This window comes from Rhinoderma darwinii, chromosome 10 (genome assembly GCF_050947455.1).
Source record: "Rhinoderma darwinii isolate aRhiDar2 chromosome 10, aRhiDar2.hap1, whole genome shotgun sequence".
Classification (NCBI taxonomy): Eukaryota; Metazoa; Chordata; class Amphibia; order Anura; family Rhinodermatidae; genus Rhinoderma; species Rhinoderma darwinii.
In genome coordinates, this window is record NC_134696.1 from 24,402,538 (window position 1) to 24,426,167 (window position 23,630).

The 23,630-nt window shown below is 46.5% G+C and overlaps 1 protein-coding gene across 5 annotated transcripts in view; it reads left to right on the forward strand.

Moving 5' to 3' along the window:
* Window positions 1–4,195: 4,195 nt before the first annotated feature.
* Window positions 4,196–23,630, forward strand: part of KAZN (kazrin, periplakin interacting protein) — a 333,751-nt gene continuing 314,316 nt past the window's right edge. Inside the window, exon 1 of one of the 5 annotated variants that reach the window (XR_012850831.1) lies at window positions 4,196–4,691. Coding sequence is in view for 4 of the 5 variants with exons in the window: in XM_075839523.1 (XP_075695638.1) it covers window positions 4,610–4,691 (82 nt within the window). In the remaining variant the exon portion in view is untranslated. The remainder of the gene's footprint in view (window positions 4,692–23,630) is intronic. The other 4 variants (XM_075839523.1, XM_075839524.1, XM_075839521.1 and 1 more) reach the window with 4 other exon arrangements.

Below are 23,630 nucleotides of genomic sequence, written 5' to 3' on the forward strand. Positions count from 1 at the left end.
AAGATTTCATTACCAGCCGATGCTCTAGGGTTCAACAAGAATCTATACACCATTTATGAGATTCTATACCTTATATGAGGACATTCTATAAACCATTGCAATGAACTCTTGTCCACTGAAGGCTTGAAGGGAAGCCATGTGGATTTTGATTTCCTTTATAGCTTTTCTGTTCTAGACTGCATGAGAAAATGTGGTATTACATGTCTCCCATCTAAATAAATATGTAACCATGTAAGACAAGGCAGTACCAAGTCCTCCCCAGTGAGAGTCACTTTGGATAATAAAGGAGGGTCCATATGCTGCCATATAAAAAAATATTGTAGTATGGTACATTGGGTTCTGCATGGTGCCGGCTTCCCCACATGGAAGTCAACGGAGACTGATAAACCGCATCGATGTCTACGGATCCATAAAAAGCCTCCGTGCCAGTACAATACGATCCTTTTTTATTTCTGAGCTATAGGTCTATCAATGGGAAATGAGTTTTCTCTGTTTTCATATGATACCCTACACAGAACCACTATGGAAACCTACAGCAAAAAATACAGGACCACGCAGAACCTCAGTGGCACAGTGTGAGCATTGGTACAGGGCAACGAATGGTACTGTACTTTCTATATAGTAGTTGTGTGGATGAGGCTTGTATTTTTTGCTTTTCTCTAGATCAAACTGTGGCTATACCCTAAATGTTCAAGATGGGAATACCCCTTTAAGTACTATAGATCTCCTTTGCCCCAATGTCCCCATTGGGACGTTAAGACACCAAGACGCACCTACTGTGCTTAGCTGGAATGTCCACGTCTTGGTGTTATAACGTCCTAATGTGGAAATTTCCGTGCCCCATTGGAGGCCAGTAGCAGTTAAAGGGGTTGTACATGATTAGAAAAACATGGCCACTTTCTTCCAGGGACAGCGCCACACCTGTCCATGGGTTGTGTCTGGTATTGCAGCTCGGGGAATGGGGCTGAGATGCAGTACCACACACAACCTGTGGACAGGTGTGGCGCTGTTTCTGGAAGAAAGCATCCATGTTTCTCTAATCCTGTACAACCCCTTTTATTGTAGGCCCCTGCATGGAAACTACATAGGATTTTTATTTTATTTTATTTTTTTAACTCACTCTTCTTTATTATTAGGGCCCTTCAGACCATTCAACCCGCCTGCTGTTGTTTTTTTTTTTACATTTAGTCTAGCATATTGAATAATCTGGCATTTTGGATTATAAGAACTTGACTATGTATATGAACGTTGATTCTGGCATATATACTTTATGCATTGCCTAATGTTTTTTGCATAATGTTTTAAAGCAGATTTTTTTATTTTATTTACATGGATACAAACTGCATTTATTGTTTCTACCACCAGATGACGCTACTTTAACACGAAGCAGCAGAAACGTTGAGTTTCTGAGAAAATAGGATGTCTACGCCTGAATACTCTCCTCATAAAGCGTTTACCGCTCGCTCCATGATTTGTTATTCGCCCCTTATTTTTGTAGAGAGGGGTAAAAAAAAAAAGGAAAACATATAATGTGATTTGTGTAAAACATAAGTTGTTTTTATTTACACATAAAATGACTCGGGATAGCAAAGCTTAAAGTGAATGTCTGAGAATCTAAGCCCAAAGTGATGTGTTGTATTAACACATTTTTATAGAGGTCAGAGTTCCATTTTTCCAATACAGAGCTCCAAATTGCCTGTATAGACATAGGGTCTTAATATGAAGAGCGCTGGAGTAAAATGCGCCCAGGCGCATTTCTGAATGTCTATGCCCCACAGAGTAAGGCCTTATTCACATGAACGTGTCCGTTTTGCGCACGCAAAAGTTCAGTGTGTCAGCAGCATATCGTGCGTGGCTGCGTGATTTTCGCGCAGCCTGCATTATTATGACTCTGTTTTTATGTTTACAAACATAAAAGCAAGAGATGCTTTTCTGTTTTCATTAATTTCTTTTACTACTGTAGCGCGAATCACGTGCGGCACCCGTAAGTGCTTCTGTGTGCCGAGCGCGATTTTTACGCACCCAAAACACGGGCAAGTATAGGACATGTCGTGAGTTTTACGCAGCGGACATACACAAAACACGGGCAAATATAGGACATGTCGTGAGTTTTACGCAGCGGACATACTCTGCGTGAAAATCACGACTTGTCAGAACGGCCCCATTGACTTACATAAGTCCGTACAACGCGCGTGATTTCCACGCGCGTAGCACGGACGTAATACACGTTCGTGTAAATAAGGTCTGCTAGTAATTTTAGTAGATGTGTCAACCCGCCTATGGCCCCGTCCTCTTCCACTAAGCTCCACCCACCTTTTAGTAAAGAAGCACAAGCAGCAGAAATGGTACAAAAGTCAAAAATTTGCCCGCAAATTGCAGCACTTGAGCAGTTTGCGAATGTTCTACGCCAGTTTTCTGGTGCAAAAGTTACAAAGTTCCCCAAAGATTTGAATTATAAAATTCTGTCTGCCGGCAGTCACCACTAGGGGGAGCTTATTGCATACTGTTTACACATTGTACTCAATAATAAAAGCTGTATATAGTAAGTTCCTAAGCTCGCTATAGTGATGGATAAATGTTATGTAAATCTAGGTCTACGCAGGGGATTTGGAGCTCTGCATCTGAATACTAGAGCTCTGATCGCTCTAAAGATGTATTAAGACATGAATCCGCAGCTAATGCTGGTGTTAAAAGGGTGATACCTAGGACAGGGTGCATGACACAGGACTCTCTCTTTGGAGTCCACCCGCTCAGGCACTGCACTTTTGATCTGTATGAGAGCTACGACTGTCAATCGCAGCCAAACTTTTGATCGCGCAGTCACAGTTCTTGTGACCGCTCAATCAACGATGACCTACATTTGCGGCATTGTGCGGGAAATACATCCCGCTGATGACAAACACTACATGTACGGCATTTTGCATTAATGAATTAAAGAAGAAGAGGCTAAGTGTTAATAGTATTTTTGTTTTTGGATTTTGTATTGCAACAATCGAACTTAAATTTAAAAGAAAAAATAAATCTACTTCCCACAATATAACATATAAGGCAACACAGTGGCTCAGTAATTAGCATTGTGGTCCTGGGTGCGAATCCGACCAGGGGCAACTTCTTCATTGAGTTTGTATGCTCCCCCCTGTGTCTACGTGGGTTTCCTCCTAAACTCCAAAAAGTTACTGATAAGTTCATTGACTTTCTAAGAAATTGGCCATAGTATGTACGAGTCTCTAATATAGGAAAATTAGATTGTAGACAGGGACTGTTGTGAATGATGACAATTTATGCCCAGCGCTGCAGACTATGTTGGTTCTATATAAGCAACAGGAAATATATATTATCTCTTGAAAAGTCAATTGGCATTCCTAATAACTTCTTGCCTGATACAGAATTAGAAGGATACTCCTGTTTTCCTCAAAAGCAAGAAAGAAAATGTTAAAATTGCTATAATGTACAGTAGACAGCGTAATCAGGCTGGTCTGGGCGGTCAATGGACGGCTTTGATAATAAAAGCTCTGCCTGAGCTCCTGGGACTGCGAATAATTGAACATTTTAATAAAACAAGATGGATCAATAAACTGCATTTAATACCGTCCTGTCAAATGGACTATTTCCTCTTTGCTTCAGAATGGAAGGTTAAATGAAAGTTCTTTCATCTCCCGGCTGATGGTCTATTGCTTGCTAAGATGCCTAGAGGAAAAGGAAACAGGAGGATGTTCCTCATCCTATAGTTACTAGCCAGGTATTTTTATTCTGTGACGCAGGCGGTCTCCTGGCTCGCCAGTTCCATGCAAGCAGCCAAGCATTTTATGAATTACATCACCGCTATGTGCCAGGCTGAATAGGCATTCCCTCCTGCGCTGCCTGAATCACAAGAAAAATGTATTCACTGCAAGTAATTCAATACAGATCCTACTAATTTGATCTAAAGCCCATGGCACATAGGGTAAAATTGGCGAGCCAGCCAGGATAACACATATTGCATTATTATAAAATGCCGACTCCTGGCTCCTGTGCTGCAGTCATTCACAAGGCATGTGCCTCCAGGGCTGGGTGCCAGGGTGGGCATTAACAAGCCACTCTACCTTAGTCAGGGTATTAAGAGTGTTTGTGTTGTAAAATAATAACCAGGCCTTAGAATAATTTTCACAAAGAACACATTGAATTTTTTTTCCTTTGTGGTGCTGAGGTTGGACGCCGCACAGGAGCACTCAGTCTTACAGGGAAAGGCGACCAGAACGCAGCACAAGCCAAGGATCCTAAATATCTTGTTGGAATTTTAAGTAGGGCACATCCAGCCTTCAATCAGCTCTAAGCTGGGAGGATGTCCAAGCTCACAAACATGACCAAAATAAAAGCAGATATTGCATTTGGGAGTTAATAACTGAAATCGCTTTACAAGACCATCTGCAGCTGCCAGGCTCTTTCCCCAGCTCCCTCTCTCTCTCTCTCCTTTAATTGCATCTGAGGATGTAGCTGCAGAAACAAGGGAGCTTTCTGGATCTCCATCCCTATATATATTTATGCTGTAGAATTCTGCACGATTGACAGGACTGGGAGTTAATATATTGGTAAACACTCTGCAGTAGTCTCCTTGGACGTAGAGACACACATGACATTGAGAGCCATGGATGCTACTGGGCCTGTCACCTTTTCCCATGTATTTGGACAGCAGTGTGAAGTCATGGAGGCAGGTAAGGGTCATGGATCATGATATTCTGCCTATACGTACCTAGAACTATGGTCATATATAGATTATATTGTTTATATCTAGTAGTTTATGTTAAATTAGGTCTGTGATCTGCATGATTATTTATAGACTGAATGGCAGCTTAGCAAAACCAATTGTATATATCGAATCCAACAGTTTGCAACAGTTGTCGGCATAGATAGATAGATAGATAGATAGATAGATAGATAGATAGATAGATAGATAGATAGATAGATAGATAGATAGATAGATAGATAGATAGAGTGCAAATTGTATAACATGCGGGGCCTGATATAGCAATCTATAATTCATGCTTCATTATATATATTCGTTTATCGGTTTAAATTATAGTTCCACCTATGGCGCATCGTATAAGTGGCAGTTCTATGGCAGAATATTTAGCCTGATAAATTTATCAGCAATAACAATGTTGTGTTATTATTGGAATATCACTCTATGCAATTTAGAAGGATCTTAGAATAGCCATGCAGGCCCGAAGGGAATTTAAAATCCTCCTGCTGTTTGGTATTGAGTTTTGTCTGGAGTGTTCCTTTAAATTTCACAGTTTTTTCGGTTACCCTGCAGATCTGTCAGAAGACAGTAGGTGCTATTTATGGCAGCTTGTATGTTGTAAATGGACTGCTCAGAGACCGTTGTGAATGTTAGTGACATCCTTTGTGAACAATTCATAGCTAAAATACAGGCTGCCATATATAGTACCTACTGTCTTCTGACAGATCTGTAAGATAACACAGAATTTGAAATTTAAAGGAATACTTTAGTCAAAAGTAGTGCAGGGCCTGAGGGGGGCGGAGCATGACACAGGGAATCAGAGAAAACGAAATTGACAGACCCTGTGTCATGCCCCGCCCCCTCAGACCCTGCACAAGTGTATCAGTTTTTTCAGGATAATTCTTCAAGGGTGCAATCACACGTGGAGTACTTGTCTTATATTTCCGCAGTTTAAAAACATGCTGCGGAAAACTTTACAATGTAATCCTAGGGGAAAAATATTCCACAACTCTCAATTGCTTGCCTTGCGGAATATTTTTCCCATATTATCACATTGTAAACTTTCAAAATGCTGCGGGAATTCGAGGCAAATACGCTTCCATGAACAATATGTCTTCTTATTTGCGCTACTTTTATGCATGGATGTTACACAAAGCTAAAATGTATCTTCTAATGATCAACAATTTTAATTCTTGAGAAACTTCAGTTACTAAAAGCAAATTTGGGCCTTGAATTGAAGAATCCTATGTGCTATATGTCCCATAACATAGTCCATATTCCAAATTTCTATAGGCTAGAGACCATAAAATAAGGTAAAAGGGTTGGTCGGGGGAACATCTTTCAAGGTCGTGCCCATTTTGAGAAGGTTCCCAGATTTGTTGACTTTAGTTCTCCACTAACTATTTGGTTGTAGTCCTTGTTTATGCTGGATTTGCACTGTGACCAAAAAGCAGCAAGTCAGACGCATAGTTAAATGATCTGAAATATATATAAGGCCTGCTTCACATGTTCAGTCCGTCAGACACGGACTGTAGGTCAGTCCTATTTTCCGGACCGAACACAGCTCAGGGAGCCGGACTTCTAGCATCATAGTTATCCATGATGCTGTGAGTCACGGTCTTCCCGTGGGAATAATACACAGTACTGAAAAAATGATTACAATACGGGACAGTAGTCGCGGAGGAAGGGACTTCTAGCCTCATTGATAACTAATGCTAGAAATCGGGCACCCTGAACTGTGTTTGTTCCGGGAAATACGTCCAACATGCGATCCAAATATCACAGACCGAACATGGTCATGTGAAGCCTTAGGGTATGTGCACACGACCTCTTTTCAGACGTAATGGAGGAGTTTTATGCCTCGAATTACGCCTGAAAAGACGGCTCCAATACGTCGGCAAACATCTGCCCATTGCTTGCAATGGGTCTTACGATGTTCTGTGCAGACGAGCTGTCATTTTACGCTTCGCTGTCAAAATACGGCGCGTAAAATGACGGCTCGTCAAAAGAAATGCAGGACACTTCTTGGGACGTTTTTGGAGCCGTTTTCTCATAGACTCTATTGAAAACAGCTCCAAAAACGGCCGCGAAAAACGCCGCGAAATACGCGAGTTGCTCAAAAAACGTTTGAAAATCAGGGGCTGTTTCCCATTGAAAACAGCTCCGTATTTTGAGACGTTTTTGACTCTGCGTGTGAACATACCCTTACACGCACTTGTAATAAAAGTCATCCCAATATTTCATAACTTATATCATTCACATACATATACAGCAGGCAAAGTTATTTCACGGGTATTGTGTAGATATTTAAAGCCCTTTTCATAGTTACATATTTAGTACGGTTGAAAATAAAAACACATGTCCATCATTTTCAACAAAGAATGGGAAAGGGAATTTACCAGGGCCAATGATCAGGCAAAGGAGCGTTCATATGAACGCTCATTCACGATCACCGCCCGGTGTAAATAGCGCAATGATCAGCTTCTTTATGCGGCCAATAAAACGGTCCAGAGTCGGCAGCACTTCTCCCTGTGGAAACATAAAGATGTACTGCCGACATGATGGAAACAACGATCGTAGTAACGTCCATTCCTCCTCATACATTACTGATCATTGCTCCTTGTCGTTTTCACGGCCCACGTTAGTCCGTGTAAAAGGACCATTAGCATATGTGGTTGAAGAATATTACTAAAACATAATTCTGTCCCTTACTATCTCTTTGTAGTCTTGTACATGGCATGACTTACCAGCAGTGGGTTGTGTTCACACATAGGATGTGATATTTGTAATATTTTCTATATCTAGACAGCAATTGTCAGTAACGTAACAGAACCGATCAGTAGTTTTAAGGGGTCCTCCACTGTTTGAAAAGCATCCTGAAAAAAATCTGATCACTGCCTTAGCGATCAGCTGTGATCTGCAAGAACACCTGGCAGCAAGGGTTAAATTCCCATGCAGCGCCACCACGGGGGAAATGAAGTATTACATGCTGCCGATTTAAATCAAAGCTCAAAACTTGGTTGACAACAGCACACACCGTGTGAATTAGGTATTTTTATGGGTGCACGTCCTCAATAGCCTCACCCCAAAGGTGAGAGGTGATACGACCGGTATCACTTAATGGAAAAGAGACTTTTCTGTAATGTAAAGAGGGTCCAATGATATGTGTTCAGTCTACTTATAAGGTACTAACATTGAGGTACTCCATATTTATTGGGCATATCTCCCCTCTGCTAATAGATTTTCTTATACGTACACAACTAGAGAAGGAGCTCAGGTAGTTTTTGATGAACCTACTCATGAGACATCATTGAAGAGGACAGGTAATTAGAGAAAAAGCTGAGAAATCAATATTTTGATGGCACGGCCTAGACTATGTAACAGCACGCACTTATTAATATGAGAGTGTCTAGAGACCAATATCGGTAAGTGCTGTAACACTAGAGAATTCTCGCTTAATGCGCCATTGTCGGCCGTGTTGATTGTTCTTCTCAGTTGGAACCAGTGTTTCTGGTTTAGATTTTATTCATATAGCATCCTGGTTGCAATGTTATCTTTAAGTGGATTCTGTTGCTTAGTAAGCACGACTGAACAATCAATATTAATTTACATTGTATTCCAACTAAATAGCTACATATACAAAGCAAGACTTCATATCACTGGAAAAACGTGCCATATAGGTACATGAAATAAAGAGATTGTGCATTATTGTACGCGTTGCTGTGTTTGAAAGTTTACTCTTGTGTGAGTAAAACTACACCTAAAGGTATTATAAGCAGCAACTTCATAGAACTGGGTTATGCCTGGTGTAGGTCCTGAGGGGGCGGTGCATGACACAGATTCTCTCTATGGTTTTATTTGAGCCCTGTGTCATGCACTGCCCCCGCAGGTATTGCATAGACATAACACATCAGTCTTGGTGGAGGGTTCTTGTAAATACAGTACTAAGATATAGCGGTCCGCCAGCTAAGAAGACAATTGTGGACTATAAATACAGATTAAGGCCTGTCAATCAAGACCCCCAACTTCCTTTCTTTTCACCAATGGTCACACAACTGTGAAAGCTTGTGGTAATTACTAGCGCTAAGGAAGGATTCTCAGCTTCAAAGACAGAGAGACAAAGATCTCATTACATAGGCCCAATGCACACGACCGTATTTTTCATCCGTAATTACAGACCCATTCATTGTATGGGAGCACGGGCCGAAAATGTGGATAGGCTGTCTGTGGCCGTCCATGCCCACAATCGTGGCCCGTGATTACAGGCACGGCCACATGCACGGGGCCTAATATCAACATGACAGACTGTGGCTAATACATCCTTATTTATCGTGAAATACACCAAATTACCAATATAAACCAGACAAATAGCTATTAAAATGTATTGTGGACATAGGATTTTCCGAACTACTTTGTTGCCTATTGCAGAACTGGCACATAGAAAATTTGGCCCACATTGGATCCTGCTCAGTAGTCCAAGCAAAATTGGAGTTTCCACCACATTGTAGTCCCAACCACATTGTAATATCCAAAGAATGATCCTCAATCAGTAGGGTCAGTCTCATGGAAAGAAACCCATACAGCGCTGCTAGACACTTTGCAACGTCCATAAAAGAGTGTCAGCATTAGCCGTGACCATAGCTATTTCTTAGAATTACAATAGCAGTGACCAAATAGCAGCGCCATCCACATTAAGGGTAAGTTTTCTTTAAGGCAAATCCGCAGCATTATACATTAGCAGCAGAGTGGATGAGATTTGAAATCCACTATAAATAGAAGGTGTTGCGATTTCCGCCACAAAAATCGCAACTAAGGAAAAAAATAAATCTTATACTTATACCCAGAATTTTGTGCTTCTTCGTCCTAGCCGGCCTCCTGGGGTGACGTTTCATCCCATGTGACTGCTGTAGCCAATCACAGGCTGCAGCGGTCACATGGGATGAAACGCCATTTCAGGACTGCAGAACATCTGAGGGACGCATAGCCATGGTCATTTTTTTTTTCCATTGCATGATTTACGCAGCGGACATTACCGGCGAAAAACTGCACCACAAATTGGTGCGGTCTTTCATCCGGAATTCCCTGCGGGCAACAGGGCAGATACACACTTAGGCCTTATTCAGAATAATGTAAATTTTGTCAGTGTGACGGCCGTTGTTTTAACAGACCGTGTAAAAAATATTGCATGTCCTATTTTTGTCCGTTTTCTCGGATCCCTCAAAAGACTAAAGTCTATGAGGGATCCGTAAAAACGGTGCTCGCATGGGTCCGAGTTTACACTCATTCATCTGAATAAAGCCTTACCCTATATATTTCCTGCTACATATTTTTCACATATATACCGAAGTGGCAACAACCCTAGATTTGACTATTCTTTTATTCCACTGCCTATATACACAGTAAATATAATGCCCCAAAAAAAAGTATATAGAAAGCACAAGCAATGCAATACAGGGCCCATATAAATAGTGCCATACAGTTCCCGGAGTGTGCCATGCAGTGCCAATATGAACAACACACAGAGCAACAGTGCCAGTATTAATAACACAACCGCCCTAGTGCCTCGGTCCCCAGTTAGTTGGTATCTGAAGGCGCAGGCCTTTTTCCGAGGATGTAGGACTTTCCAAGCCGTGACTTGTGCAGTCTGATTACTGACACAGGACAGTGAACACCATTGTCACCAGAAGAGGCTTATCCAAAACCTTCACCCATTTGGTATTTGTACCCCATGAGGTTATCTTCCAACATGCTCAATAAAGATTGCATAACTAATCCCTTAATATAGATGTCGAAATTAAAGGGCTTTCCAGTTTCACGTATGTAAAGTTGAATCATTTTCAGCCGCGGACCGATACGACCCATCGCTCTCCTGTAACAAAATGCATTCTTGCTCACCTCTTTCCTGCTGGCAACGTTGTTTTTGACCCTGGTGGGATTGTGTATTCATTTTTAAGTCAGCTCTGCTACATTACCTGTTTTGCCTCAGTTATACTCAGGTGCATTACACAGCCACAGCCTGCCGCAGCTAAATAGTCATTAACTCCTCCTGTGCCAGACTCTAGAAGAGGCTGGACGCAGCTGCAGGCTTAAGGGAAGCCGACATGACCGTCCTGGTAGGGAAAGGGTTAATGTTAAGAGGTGAGGGAAAGGTGAAGGAGCTGAAGGAGGGACGGGGAGGAGCTAAGGGGGACGGGGGGGGCCGTTACTGCGCTTCCCGCTGTTTCTCGGCATTGAGCCGGAAGCAGCGGGAGGAGTAATACACAAGAAGCAAAGCTCCCCGTTGCCCGGCTTTTAGTATGGCAGAGGCCCTGATTTTAGAGCGGCTGCGTGCCGCTGCTGTGCACCACGGTCCCGGATGGCTGGAGGAGACCGTGGCTGCATTAACGCGGATCCCGGACGCCGTTTCGCCACGTCGGGCACGGCGTTCGGGGTCTGTTGTAAGGGACAGGCTCCCCTCCCCCGGCCCCCTTACGAGCATGGCTATGGCGGCGGGGGGGGAGTCGGCAACAACCGCTCCTGCGCTGGGCAGGCAGAGAGCGGTGCCAGGGGTGACGGCGATGCAGGCTGTGTCGACCCGTCCCTCTCGGCGGTCCCGACCTCCAGAGCGCCTTAGTCCGGAGGTAGTCCCGCGGACACGGCGTCGCAGAGGGAGCCCGATCCCGGACGCTGCAGGCCAGGCAGCTGGGAGGACCGCCCCTTCCCAGGCCCTGCGTCCTGGCAGGAATCCCAGGCCGCGACGGGGTCCGGCGGTAAGCAGGGAGTCGCAGGCTGGGCTCCCTGTCACCCCTCCCCCATCAAGATGTCGAGAGCAAGGTACGGCCGCCCCGCATGGTGATGTTCCGGCCAGGGGGCAGGCTTCGTCAGGATCGTCTAGACGGACGACTAGATCTGCAGCGACGTCGAGGCAACAGGTCCGGTCGGAAGTCTGGGTCCCGGCGGTCGGGCGGCAGGTTGCCGGCCCATCGGTCAGCGCGTCCTCATCCCCTTTTCGAAGATGTCGTTGGGAGGGACAGTCGTCGGCGAGAGAAGAACTGGAGGAAGGTGAACTGGACGTCTATCGTCGAGGTCAGGATGGTCCGGCTGACGGGAACACAGCGCCTGTGCAGCCCGGTGAGTGTATAACTCCATTATTGTCTTATCCAGCGATTTTTATGTCGGGTGTCGGCGGGGGGGCTGCTAGCATAGCATCGGGGGCCGGTAGTGGCGCGGGCGGACGCGACGGAGCGGGTATGGCAGAGTTAGTGGGTTGCTTACGGGAGCTGGTGGGGCGCCTGGATAGGGCCGCGGCGCCGGTAGTAACGGAAGTGTCCCCTGCGGTAGTTTGGGAAGGCCCCAGGGACGTGGGATCGTTGCAGGCGCGTCCTGTGGTGGCGGTTAGAGAGGCGGTCGCGGTGTCGGTGCAGACTGAGGCACAGAAGGACGGCGATCGAGTGCGCATGGACGATCGTGCTCGGGGGGAGGTGTATGTTTGTTTTGAGGGTCCGTTGGGGGCGCATTTAAAGCAGGAGGTGCGTGATCGGATCTGGAAAGATGAATATGTTGAAATTTTTTCTCTCTTGCCGCTGGCTAAATTCAATTTGGATAAGAGCAAGCGGGATGAGAGTAAAAAGGACGAGGAGGAACGGCGGCGGTATAGGCTTATCCCGCAGACGTTCGTTAATTGGTCGCAGGCGTTCGCCATATTGGCTAGTGTGATAGGGGAAAAGGCGCCGGAAAATTGTTCGGCGTTATTTTGTTATTTTGATGCTATTGGGGAGGCTCATAGGGCGTATGGGGGTCAGGCGTGGCTGCGATATGATGAGCAATTCCGTCAGCGGAAGGCGGTTCGGCCGGCAATTCGGTGGGACCAGAAGGATATTGCTCTCTGGTTACGGGTTACGGCTCCGGTTAGGCAGCCCTTTCCCGGGAGCGGTGGCCAGGGAGGCCAGTCTAGTCAGAGTGGACCAAGCGGCGGGGGAAAGGCGGGGTTTTGCTGGCAATTCAATGAAGGCCAGTGCAAGTTCGGGGCCACGTGCAAGTTCAAGCACGTGTGCTCCGAGTGTAATGGTGCATCACACGGGGCGGCAAAATGTCTGCGGAAAAAGAGGTCAGGGAACCAGCACGGGGCTGGTCAAGGGGGTGTCGCCGGTGAGGGTGGAAAGGATGGCCCCTTATCTAAGTGAGTATCCGGATAGGGCGGCAGCTAAGTTGCTTTATGAAGGGTTTAGTGTTGGTTTTGTTATTCCTCCGCCTCCTTATGAGGTTCCGGTTACGCGGAGAAATTTAAAATCGGCTTACTTGCATGCGGAAGTCGTGTCGGAAAAGTTGTTAAAAGAAGTTTCGTTGGGGCGCATGTCGGGGCCATTTGTGGAGTCGCCGGTGAAAGATTTAGTTGTGTCCCCTTTGGGTATTGTCCCTAAACGCGAGCCCGGAAAGTTTCGTTTGATTCAACATTTATCGTATCCAAAAGGTTCGTCGGTAAATGACGGGATTGATCACGAGTTGTGTTCCGTAGTTTATACCTCATTCGATAAGGCGGTGGGGTTAGTGCGGGCTGCGGGTCAGGGGGCGCTGCTAGCAAAAACCGACATCGAGGCGGCGTTCAGGTTGTTGCCGGTCCATCCAGAAAGCCAACGGCTGTTGGGTTGTTTTTGGAATGGGGCCTTTTACGTGGATCGGTGCCTTCCGATGGGGTGTTCTCTTTCTTGTGCATACTTCGAGGCGTTTAGTAGCTTCGTCGAGTGGGTAACGAGGGGAGTATCCGGGGTCGATTCGTTGATCCATTACTTAGATGATTTTTTGTGCGTTGGCCCGGGGGGTTCGCCGGTTTGCGGTAACTTGCTTCATGCCCTGCAGAAGGTGGCAAGGGATTTTGGGATCCCTTTGGCGCCGGAAAAAACGGAGGGCCCGGTAGCGACGATTTGTTTCTTGGGAATCGAAATTGACTCGGTGGCAATGGAGTGTCGGCTCCCGGCGGATAAGTTGGGTGCTTTGAGGCTGGAGGTGCGACGGGCTTGTAGAAGGAAGAAAATGTCGCTGAGGGAGCTTCAGTCGCTGCTGGGGAAGTTGAATTTCGCCTGCCGGATTATGCCGATGGGGAGGGTGTTTGGTAGACGGTTGGCGGCGGCAACGGCGGGAGTGCGGGCGCCGCATCATTTTGTGCGGCTCAAGGAGGAGCACCGATCTGATCTTCAGGTTTGGGATGACTTCTTGGGCCAGTACAATGGTCGCTCGCTATGGATGGCCCCAGCGCAGGATACGAGTGATCTGAATATTTTCACGGATGCGGCTGGGGCGGGTGGCTTTGGAGCTTACGGGGGAGGTCCGTGGTGCGCAGGTCAATGGCCGGCTAGCTGGGTGTCCAGTGGATTGACGCGGAATCTGGCCCTGCTCGAGCTGTTTCCCATCGTGGTGGCGGCTACCATTTGGGGGGACAGGCTCAGGGATAAGAAGGTCCGTTTTTACTGCGACAACATGGGGGTGGTGCTTGCCATTAATAACATTACGGCGTCCTCTCCTCCGGTAGTTCAATTGTTGCGACATTTAGTGTTGGTGTGTTTGTCGTTGAACGCGTGGGTGGTGGCGGTGCATGTCCCGGGTGTACGGAATTGTGTTGCTGATGCTCTTTCTCGCTCGCAGTGGGACCGGTTTCGGCAATTGGCCCCGGGAGCGGAACGTCTCGGTTTGGCTTGTCCGGATCATCTATGGGATCTGGTATCGGTCCCGTAGAGCAGCTGTTACAAAGGTCTTTGGCGCGCACGACGTGGAGTGCTTATGCTGCTTGTTGGAGGCAGTGGGAGGAGTGGGTAAGAGAGTTGGGTGATGTCAATACGGATAGAGACAGGTTGGTGGCACTTTTGTATTGGTTAGGGGATGCCTGGGAGGCGGGGTTTTCAGTAGCGAAGGTGAACCGGTTCATATCCGCGGTGGCGTTTGGGCTTAAGTTGCGGGGCTTGCGGGATGTATCGAAGGAATTTCTGGTATCGCAGGCTTTGAAGGGGTTGCGCAGAGGTAGGTTGGAGGCGGATAGTAGAAGGCCGGTGTCGTTTGCTTTGCTGGGCTTGTTGGGCGGTTCATTGGCATCGGTATGTCGTTCTTCAGATGAAATGGATTTGTTTCGGTTGGCTTTTTCGTTGGCGTTCTTCGGAGCATTTAGAATAAGTGAGTTGGTGTCGCCAAGTACTAAACAGGCAGGGGGGCTGAGATCTGGGGAGGTGAGCCTTTTTGCAGATCGGCTGGAGGTATGGTTGCGTAGATCAAAAACTGACCAATTAGGGAAGGGAAAACTGATAGTTTTGTTCGCTCTCCCGGGGTCGGTCATGTGCCCAGTAGAGTGCATGCGGGGTTTTACAAAAAACAGGGGGTCTCCAGATTTGCCTTTGTTACGTCATGTGGACGGGTCGTTCTTGTCCAGGTTTCAGTTTGGAGCTGTTTTTAAAAAATGTTTGACGGCGGTTGGGGTTGCGGCAGGCTCATATTCATCTCATTCCTTCCGGATTGGCGCAGCAACGGAAGCAGGGCGCTGGGGGTTGGATGATGAGGGGGTGAGGCGTATTGGTCGTTGGGAGTCTAAAAGGTTTAAGTCCTATGTCCGCCCCCATATGTTGTAATTTTGTTGTTTATGCTTGCAAATGTTATATGGTGGTGCCTAACTGTGTTTTCCGTTTCAGATTCGCCTCCTTGTCTGGTGTGGTTGATGGGTCATTCGTACGTGCACTGGGGGGCTTTGAGGGCGGACGTCCGCCCGGATGGTCGCCAGTTGCGCATTCCGCGACAGGATGCGGTTGTGCATTGGCTGGGGTTTAGAGGTATGTCGTGGAACAGGGTGTTGGCGGAATTCCAGACATATGTGCGGCTTGATAGGGTTCCGGAGGTTTTAGTGTTGCACGTGGGTGGGAATGACTTAGGAGTCCGCCCTTTTCGTGAGTTGGTGCGGGATATCAAACATGATTTGTTGTGTTTGTGGGTATCTTATCCCAAGTTGGTGGTAGTGTGGTCGGACATAGTCCCAAGGAAGCATTGGCGGTTAGCTAGATCGGTGGAGAGAGTCAATAAGGCTCGGATAAAAGTTAACCGGGCGGTGTCCCGTTTTGTGGCGAAGAACGGGGGCATTTGCGTGAGGCATAGGGATTTGGAGTCAGGATTGGGGAATTTCTGGAGAAGTGACGGGGTTCATCTGACCGAGGTTGGCATTGATATTTGGAGCTTGGCTATAGCAGAAGGCATAGAAAGGGCGGTGGTGGTGTGGAGGAACTCACAGGCTTAAGGTGGTCAAGGCCTGGTTCGCGGTGGCGGGGGGAGTCCTTGAGGCCAGTCAGTACAAAATGGTGGGGGGGTCGCATCGGGGGTATGCGTCCCCCAAAAAAGGTACATGGTTGAAGACTTCATCGGGTGTTATCCCTTTGAAGTGGTCTTCTGGTAGAAGGTATGTCACTTGAAGGCTTCATCGGGTGTTATCCCTTTGAAGTGGACTTCTAGTGGTCGGTATATCACTTGAGGGCTTCAACGGGTGTTATCCCCTTGAAGTGGACTTCTAGTGGTTGGAGCCATCTGCAGAGGTGAACGGTGCTTCCGAGCTGGTTTACGGCTGGAGGTAATTAGTGGTTTGCAGATGGCTAATTCGGTGTGTTCTTGAAAGGAACATCTGAAGGGGCTTCAAGGACTTCCTCTGCTCGGGTTAATGTTAACGTTTAATTGTTATTTATGATTCTGACCCATGTTGGGTCATGTGAATTATTAGGAGGAATTCTCTGGTGGATTCCTAACTAGTTATCCGAATGTTTCGGATTTAAATTGTTTTTATAAAACTGTGAAATTAATAAACGGCTGCTGTGGCCATTTCACATCCAACCTCGGTGTCATGTGTCGTTACTAAATGGGGGTGGGGGATAGTATGGTTTAAGGTTAACACACGACTCTACCTAGGCAGGTCATGAGCTTTGCTGTTCCATTGGATTCTGATGATAAACTCTGCTATGTGTCTCGTCAGCCTTGGCCTAAGGATTGCTCCTGTTTGTGGCCCTGTCCAGTCGGTTGTATTCTGCCCCTAGATCTGGATTCTGTTACCAGTGCTCCTGGAATTGACCCCTGGTTACTGTGTTTGATCTCCGGCTGTGCTTCATGTCACCTGTACCTGGACACTGCTCCTGATATCTCCTGGTTCCAGTTGCCTACTCCTGGGCTTTGTTCCTGGCATCTCCTGGTTCCAAGTCTAGTGCCAACGCCTGGTTGCCTCTCTGGGTGTCTCCTGGTTCCATCTGAGGTCGGCTTCATCCAGACCTGTGCCCAAAGTTTGGGGAGTCTTCTGGTTCCTTTCTTCACTTATTTTTCTCCTGTCCTGTTCTCGGAGGGCACTGGGAGCAAACTGGCAAGTTTCTTTATGACGTGATGGGTGTCACCGTCCCGGATGACCCAAAGGTTTCTCTTTTACTCATAGATTTCGGATTATAGGGCTGATCAGACTTTTCTGTCCGAAACGCTATATCAAGCCCGAAAAACGCTTGCTAAATTTTGGATGGCTTCTACTCCCTCTGACATCAGGGACTAGATTCGCTCTATTAATGTTACTTCACCTTTGAAAAAATGGATATTTAAACATACAAAAAAGGAAATTAAATTTGACAAGATATGGGATAAATGTCTTAACTCTCCCAGTACCGTTCTCTTTTGCTGCCCCACATTTGATGATTCTTACGGTCTTTTTACACTGGCCCATTTTGGCCGTATCAACGAGCGCCGATCAACAAGACGGCTCGTTCACTGCCGCTCGTTTGCTCCTTTCACAAGGAGTTATGGATGGGGACGAGCGCTCGTTACTCCGATCGCTCGTCCTCATACATTTCTATCATGTCGGCAGCGCGTCTCCCTGTTTACACGTGTGCTGCCGACAACGATATGATCAGCCAATGAAGAATGAGAGTTTGCTCGTGCATCAGCTGATCGTTGACCTGTTTACGCAGGGAAATGGCCGAGAATGAGCGTTCTGTGAACGCTTGTTTGCCCGATAATTGCCCCACGTAAAAGGGCCCTTAGACTCTTCTGTGTCCCATTACATATGTGGTCCCTTAGTGACGTAATAAGCTAATTTCCCCTCGGGAGGATTCTTTTCGGTTAGTGGGTGGACCGCTTATGTAAGGTCAAAGAAGCACTCCACTTTCTTTTTTTTTTTGCAGCCTCTATTTGTTCATTGATGTCGAGCGGCGCTGGACCCGAAAAAGACAAGATGTGGGGATCGGTAAGTATATTTGCACAAAGCACCCCACTGAAACACCAATATACAAATGGAGGGTGCAATAAAAAAATAAAGTGGCGTTCTACTTTAAATCCTACCTTTCGGTGGAACTTGTTACTCTTTGTGTTTTAGTGCACTAAACAACAATTGTTTGTTTTGTTTTTCATTAAACTTCCGTAACAGACCCGGCGAAAATACAAAAAAACGATACAGCAGCATACTGCGCTGTTGTTTCCGGTGAAACCTTGGACACCCAGATGGAAAGTTTTAAATACAATGGGTTCTGTTGGGTGATGATGGTGTCTATCGTACAATGGAACCGGGGCTTCCGGTACTTTCGTTGTTTGCACCTCTAACAGAGCAGAACAACGGAAAGGCAGACGCAGATGTGAACGGGACCTTAGGCCTTAGCGCCCGATGTTCACAATAAATGTGTCCATATACACTACCGTTAAAAAGTTTGGGGTCACCCAGACAATTTTGTGTTTTCCATGAAAACTCACACTTATATTTATCAAATGAGTTACAAAATGACTAGAAAATATAGTCCAGACATTGTCAAGGTTAGAAATAATGATTTTTATTTGAAATAATAATTTTCTCCTTCAAACTTTGCTTTCGTCAAAGAATGCTCCATTTGCAGCAATTACCGCATTGCAGACCTTTGGCATTCTAGCTGTTAATTTGCTGAGGTAATCGGGAGAAATTTCACCCCATGCTTCCAGAAGCCCCTCCCACAAGTTGGATTGGCTTGATGGGCACTTCTTGCGTACCATACGGTCAAGCTGCTCCCACAACAGCTCTATGGGGTTGAGATCTGGTGACTGCGCTGGCCACTCCATTACAGATAGAATACCAGCTGCCTGCTTCTTCCCTAAATAGTTCTTGCATAATTTGGAGGTGTGCTTTGGGTCATTGTCCTGTTGTAGGATGAAATTGGCTCCAATCCAGCGCTGTCCACAGGGCATGGCATGGCGTTGCAAAATGGAGTGATAGCCTTCCTTATTTACCTTGTACAAATCTCCCACTGTACCAGCACCAAAGCAACCCCAGACCATCACATTACCTCCACCATGCTTGACAGATGGCGTCAGGCACTCTTCCAGCATCTTTTCAGTTGTTCTGCGTCTCACAAATGTTCTTCTGTGTGATCCAAACACCTCAAACTTCGATTCGTCTGTCCATAACACTTTTTTCCAATCTTCCTCTGTCCAATATCTGTGTGCTTTTGCCCATATTAATCTTTTCCTTTTATTAGCCAGTCTCAGATATGGCTTTTTCTTTGCCACTCTGACCTGAAGGCCAGCATCCCGGAGTCGCCTCTTCACTGTAGACATTGATACTGGCGTTTTGCGGGTACTATTCAATGAAGCTGCCAGTTGAGGACCTGTGAGGCGTCTATTTCTCAAACTAGAGACTCTAATGTACTTGTCTTGTTGCTCAGTTGTGCAACGGGGCCTCCCACTTCTCTTTCTACTCTGGTTAGAGCCTGTTTATGCTGTCCTCTGAAGGGAGTAGTACACACTGTTGTAGGATATCTTCCGTTTCTTGGCAATTTCTCGCATGGAATAGCCTTCATTTCTAAGAACAAGAATAGACTGTCGAGTTTCACATGAAAGCTCTCTTTTTCTAGCCATTTTGAGAGTTTAATCGAACGCACAAATGTAATGCTCCAGATTCTCAACTAGCTCAAAGGAAGGTCAGTTTTATAGCTCCTCTAAACAGCAAAACTGTTTACAGCGGTGCTAACATAATTGCACAAGGGTTTTCAAGTGTTTTCTAATCATCCATTAGCCTTCTAACACAGTTAGCAAACACAATGTACCATTAGAACACTGGAGTGATGGTTGCTGGAAAGGGGACTCTATACACCTATAGATATTGCATTAAAAACCAGACGTTTGCAGCTAGAATTGTCATTTAGCACATTAACAATGTATAGAGTGTATTTCTGATTAATTTAATGTTATCTTCATTGAAAAAAACGGTGCTTTTCTTTCAAAAATAAGGAAATTTCTAAGTGACCCTAAACTTTTGAACGGTAGTGTAGATCCATTCACCCGACGGAAGCCAAAAGGCTGTCCTTTTGTCTGTCGGGCTTGTATACTGTATGTCAGTATACCATTTTTTGGAAGGATAGAATAGCGCAGTAGACTACGCTATTTCATTCCGCCGGATCCCATAACAAAAATTTACTAAAAAATAAATACATCTACAAATATAGAAATCTTTAACTTGACACTTAATGCAACAGAAGCCGTTTAAGAAGCCAAGTTAAAGTTTGCAGCAGATGTATACCACGCGGTAGATGTTTTTTTTTTTAACATGAAAGCCTATAGGTGACGCTCTGTGGGGCATAGCAAGGTAGAGGCTGTGCCGAGCCACATACCCCCCCCCCACCCCCACAATCAGACCACCCCTCCATTGGACAGAAAAAAATAAAAAATTGTATACTCACCACTCCTCTTTATTTCTCCCAAATAGGTCCCCTTCGGCTCTCACTACTGGCCATGGCTCATACAACATACTGACATCGTTCAGCATCAGGATGTTCTGTGATGCAGCACTCCGGACGTTGAGTGCTGTGTCGCTTATAATGCATACCTCCCAGCCGCCCTGGATTTAGCGGGACAGTCCCGGATTCTGGGCTGTGTCCCGTTGTCCTGGGTGACCGGAGGTATGTCCCAGGTTCAACTGCATCTGCGTTCTCAGGACTCGGTTACAATTAAATCCAATGCTGAAGCAGGGAACTATCAACTCCCTGCTTCAGCATTCACTGTGCGATGCAGTGACGTCATCGTTCCTGTGTGCGCCGATCCTCTCATAGCACCGAGTGGAGGAGCAGAGGGTTCTCCTTCACTCATTGTGGTAACGGGACTAGGTACGTTTTTATTAAAAAAAATTTATAAAGCACTATGTGGGCATTATACTGTATGGGGGGATTGTTCTGTATGGAGGCATGTGTGTGGGCATTATACTGTATGGGGGCAGCTATGAGGTATTATACTGTAAGGGGACCTCTGTGGGGGCATTATACTGTATTGGGTCAGCTATGGAGACATTATACTGTGTGGGGAAAACCAGGGGCGTAGCTAGGGGGGGGGGCAAGCGGGGCATGTGCCCCGGGCGCAAGGGAAGGGGGGGCGCCGAAGAGCAGCTGATCGCTGCTGACAGGCGCCCCGTATGTCGGACACCTGCAGCAGCTTAGGAAGAGCCAGGAAATTAGGGCGTTCTGACTGGGGTCTGTGACGGCCAGAGAGTGAACCAGTCCAGTCATCTGACCTGTCACCTGACCTCACATCAGTGACATGAGGTCAGATGACTCAGGTCAGGGGACAGGTCCACTCCCGTGCTGCAGCCTCCCAGCATCTGAAGTTATACATGCCGAGAAGCAGAGAGGAAGCTCCGCCCACAGCCTGTCCTGACCTGTCAGCAAGGAGACATGGTGAGTGTCTGTGTGTATATGTGTGTAGTGTGAATACAGTGTGTGTCTCTGTGTTTGTATGTGTATATGTTACAGTGTGTGTGTTTGTGTGTGTGTGTGTGTGTGTGTGTGTGTGTGTGTGTGTGTGTGTGTCTCTCTGTCTGTCTGTGTCTCTGCATGTGTTTGTCTCTTTTATATCTACTACATTATCAGTACTCAGAGAGTTATCACTGTGCTATCTGTAGTGTTACATAGGACTGCAGGTAACACTACTACATTATCTGTACTGTGTAGCAGACCTGAGATTGTAATTTAGCACAATGTGTTATCTGTGGTGTTACATAGGACTGCAGGGGACACAACTACATTATCTGTACTCAGAGAGTTATCACTGTGCTATCTGTAGTGTTACATAGTACTGCAGGTAACATCTACTACATTATCTGTACTGTGTAGCAGAGCTGAGATTGTAATTTAGCACAATGTGTTATCTGTGGTGTTACATAGGACTGCAGGGGACACAACTACATTATCTGTACTCAGAGAGTTATCACTGTGCTATCTGTAGTGTTACATAGGACTGCAGGTAACATCTACTACATTATCTGTACTGTGTAGCAGAGTTGAGATTGTAATTTAGCACAATGTGTTATCTGTGGTGTTACATAGGACTGCAGGGGACACAACTACATTATCAGTACTCAGAGAGTTATCTCTGTGCTATCTGTGGTGTTACATAGGACTGCAGGCAACAGCTTTTACATTATCTGTAATCAGAGAGTTATCACTATGTGTTATCTGTGGTGTTACATAGGACTGCAGGCAGCAGTTACTACATTATCTGTACTCAGAGTTATCACTGTGTTATCTGTGTTGTTACATAGGACTGCAGGTAACATCTACTACATTATCTGTGCTGTGTACATATGTGCCTGTGTGCGTATATATGGGTCTGTTTGTGAATGTGTCTTTGTGCTTGTATATTTGTGCCTTTTATGTATTTGTATATGTTCCGGTCTGTGTATTTATCTGCCGGTGTGTGTGTGTGTGTGTGTGTGTGTGTGTGTGTGTGTGTGTGTATATGTGTCTGTACGTCTATACATTTACCTTTATGTATGTATTCCAGAATGTGTGTATGTATATTTGCCTGTATGTCTAAATATCTGTCTTTATGTATGTACAGTATATATGTTCCAGCGTGTCCATATATGTGGTTACGTTTTGGTTTGTGTAGGGGGCGGCAATAGAGAGTCCCGCACAGGGCGCCATCCAAGCTAAGGCCGGCCCTGGCTGTCACCAACCCTAGTCAGAAGGAACTCCGCCGCTGCCTGCACCGCATGACCTCCTCGGCTTCTCCGGTAAGTCACACCAGGCAGAGCGGAGAGTGGTAGAGGTAGGCTACTGCTCACCGGTCTGTTCACAGTGTGGCGCTAAGTACAAAGGGTGGGAGTGTGGCGCTATTTAAAACGGGGGAATGTGGCGCTATTTACAAGGGGGGGAGTGTGGCGCTATTTACAAAGGGGCAGCGGGCTGTGTGTGGCACTATCTACAAGGGGGGGGAGTGTGTCGCTATCTACTAGGGGGGAAGCGGGCTGTGTGTGGCATAATTTATAAGGGGGGCTGTGTGTGCGCTATCTACAGGGGGCTGTGTGTGGAGCTATCTACAGGGGGGGCTGTGTGTGGCGCTATCTACAGTGGGGGCTGTGTGTGCCGCTATCTACAGTGGGGGCTGTGTGTGGCGCTATCTACAGTGGGGGCTGTGTGTGGAGCTATCTACAGGGGGGGCTGTGTGTGGAGCTATCTACAGGGAGCTGTGTGTGGAGCTATCTACAGGGGGGGCTGTGTGTGGCGCTATCTACAGTGGGGGCTGTGTGTGGAGCTATCTACAGGGGGGCTGTGTGTGGCGCTATCTACAGGGGGGGCTGTGTGTGGCGCTATCTACAGGGGGCTGTGTGTGGAGCTATCTACAGGGGGGGCTGTGTGTGGCGCTATCTACAGTGGGGGCTGTGTGTGCCGCTATCTACAGTGGGGGCTGTGTGTGGCGCTATCTACAGTGGGGGCTGTGTGTGGAGCTATCTACAGGGAGCTGTGTGTGGAGCTATCTACAGGGGGGGCTGTGTGTGGCGCTATCTACAGGGGGGGCTGTGTGTGGCGCTATCTACAGGGGGCTGTGTGTGGAGCTATCTACAGGGGGGGCTGTGTGTGGCGCTATCTACAGGGGGCTGTGTGTGGCGCTATCTACAGGGGGCTGTGTGTGGCCTCTAATTTATTTTCTG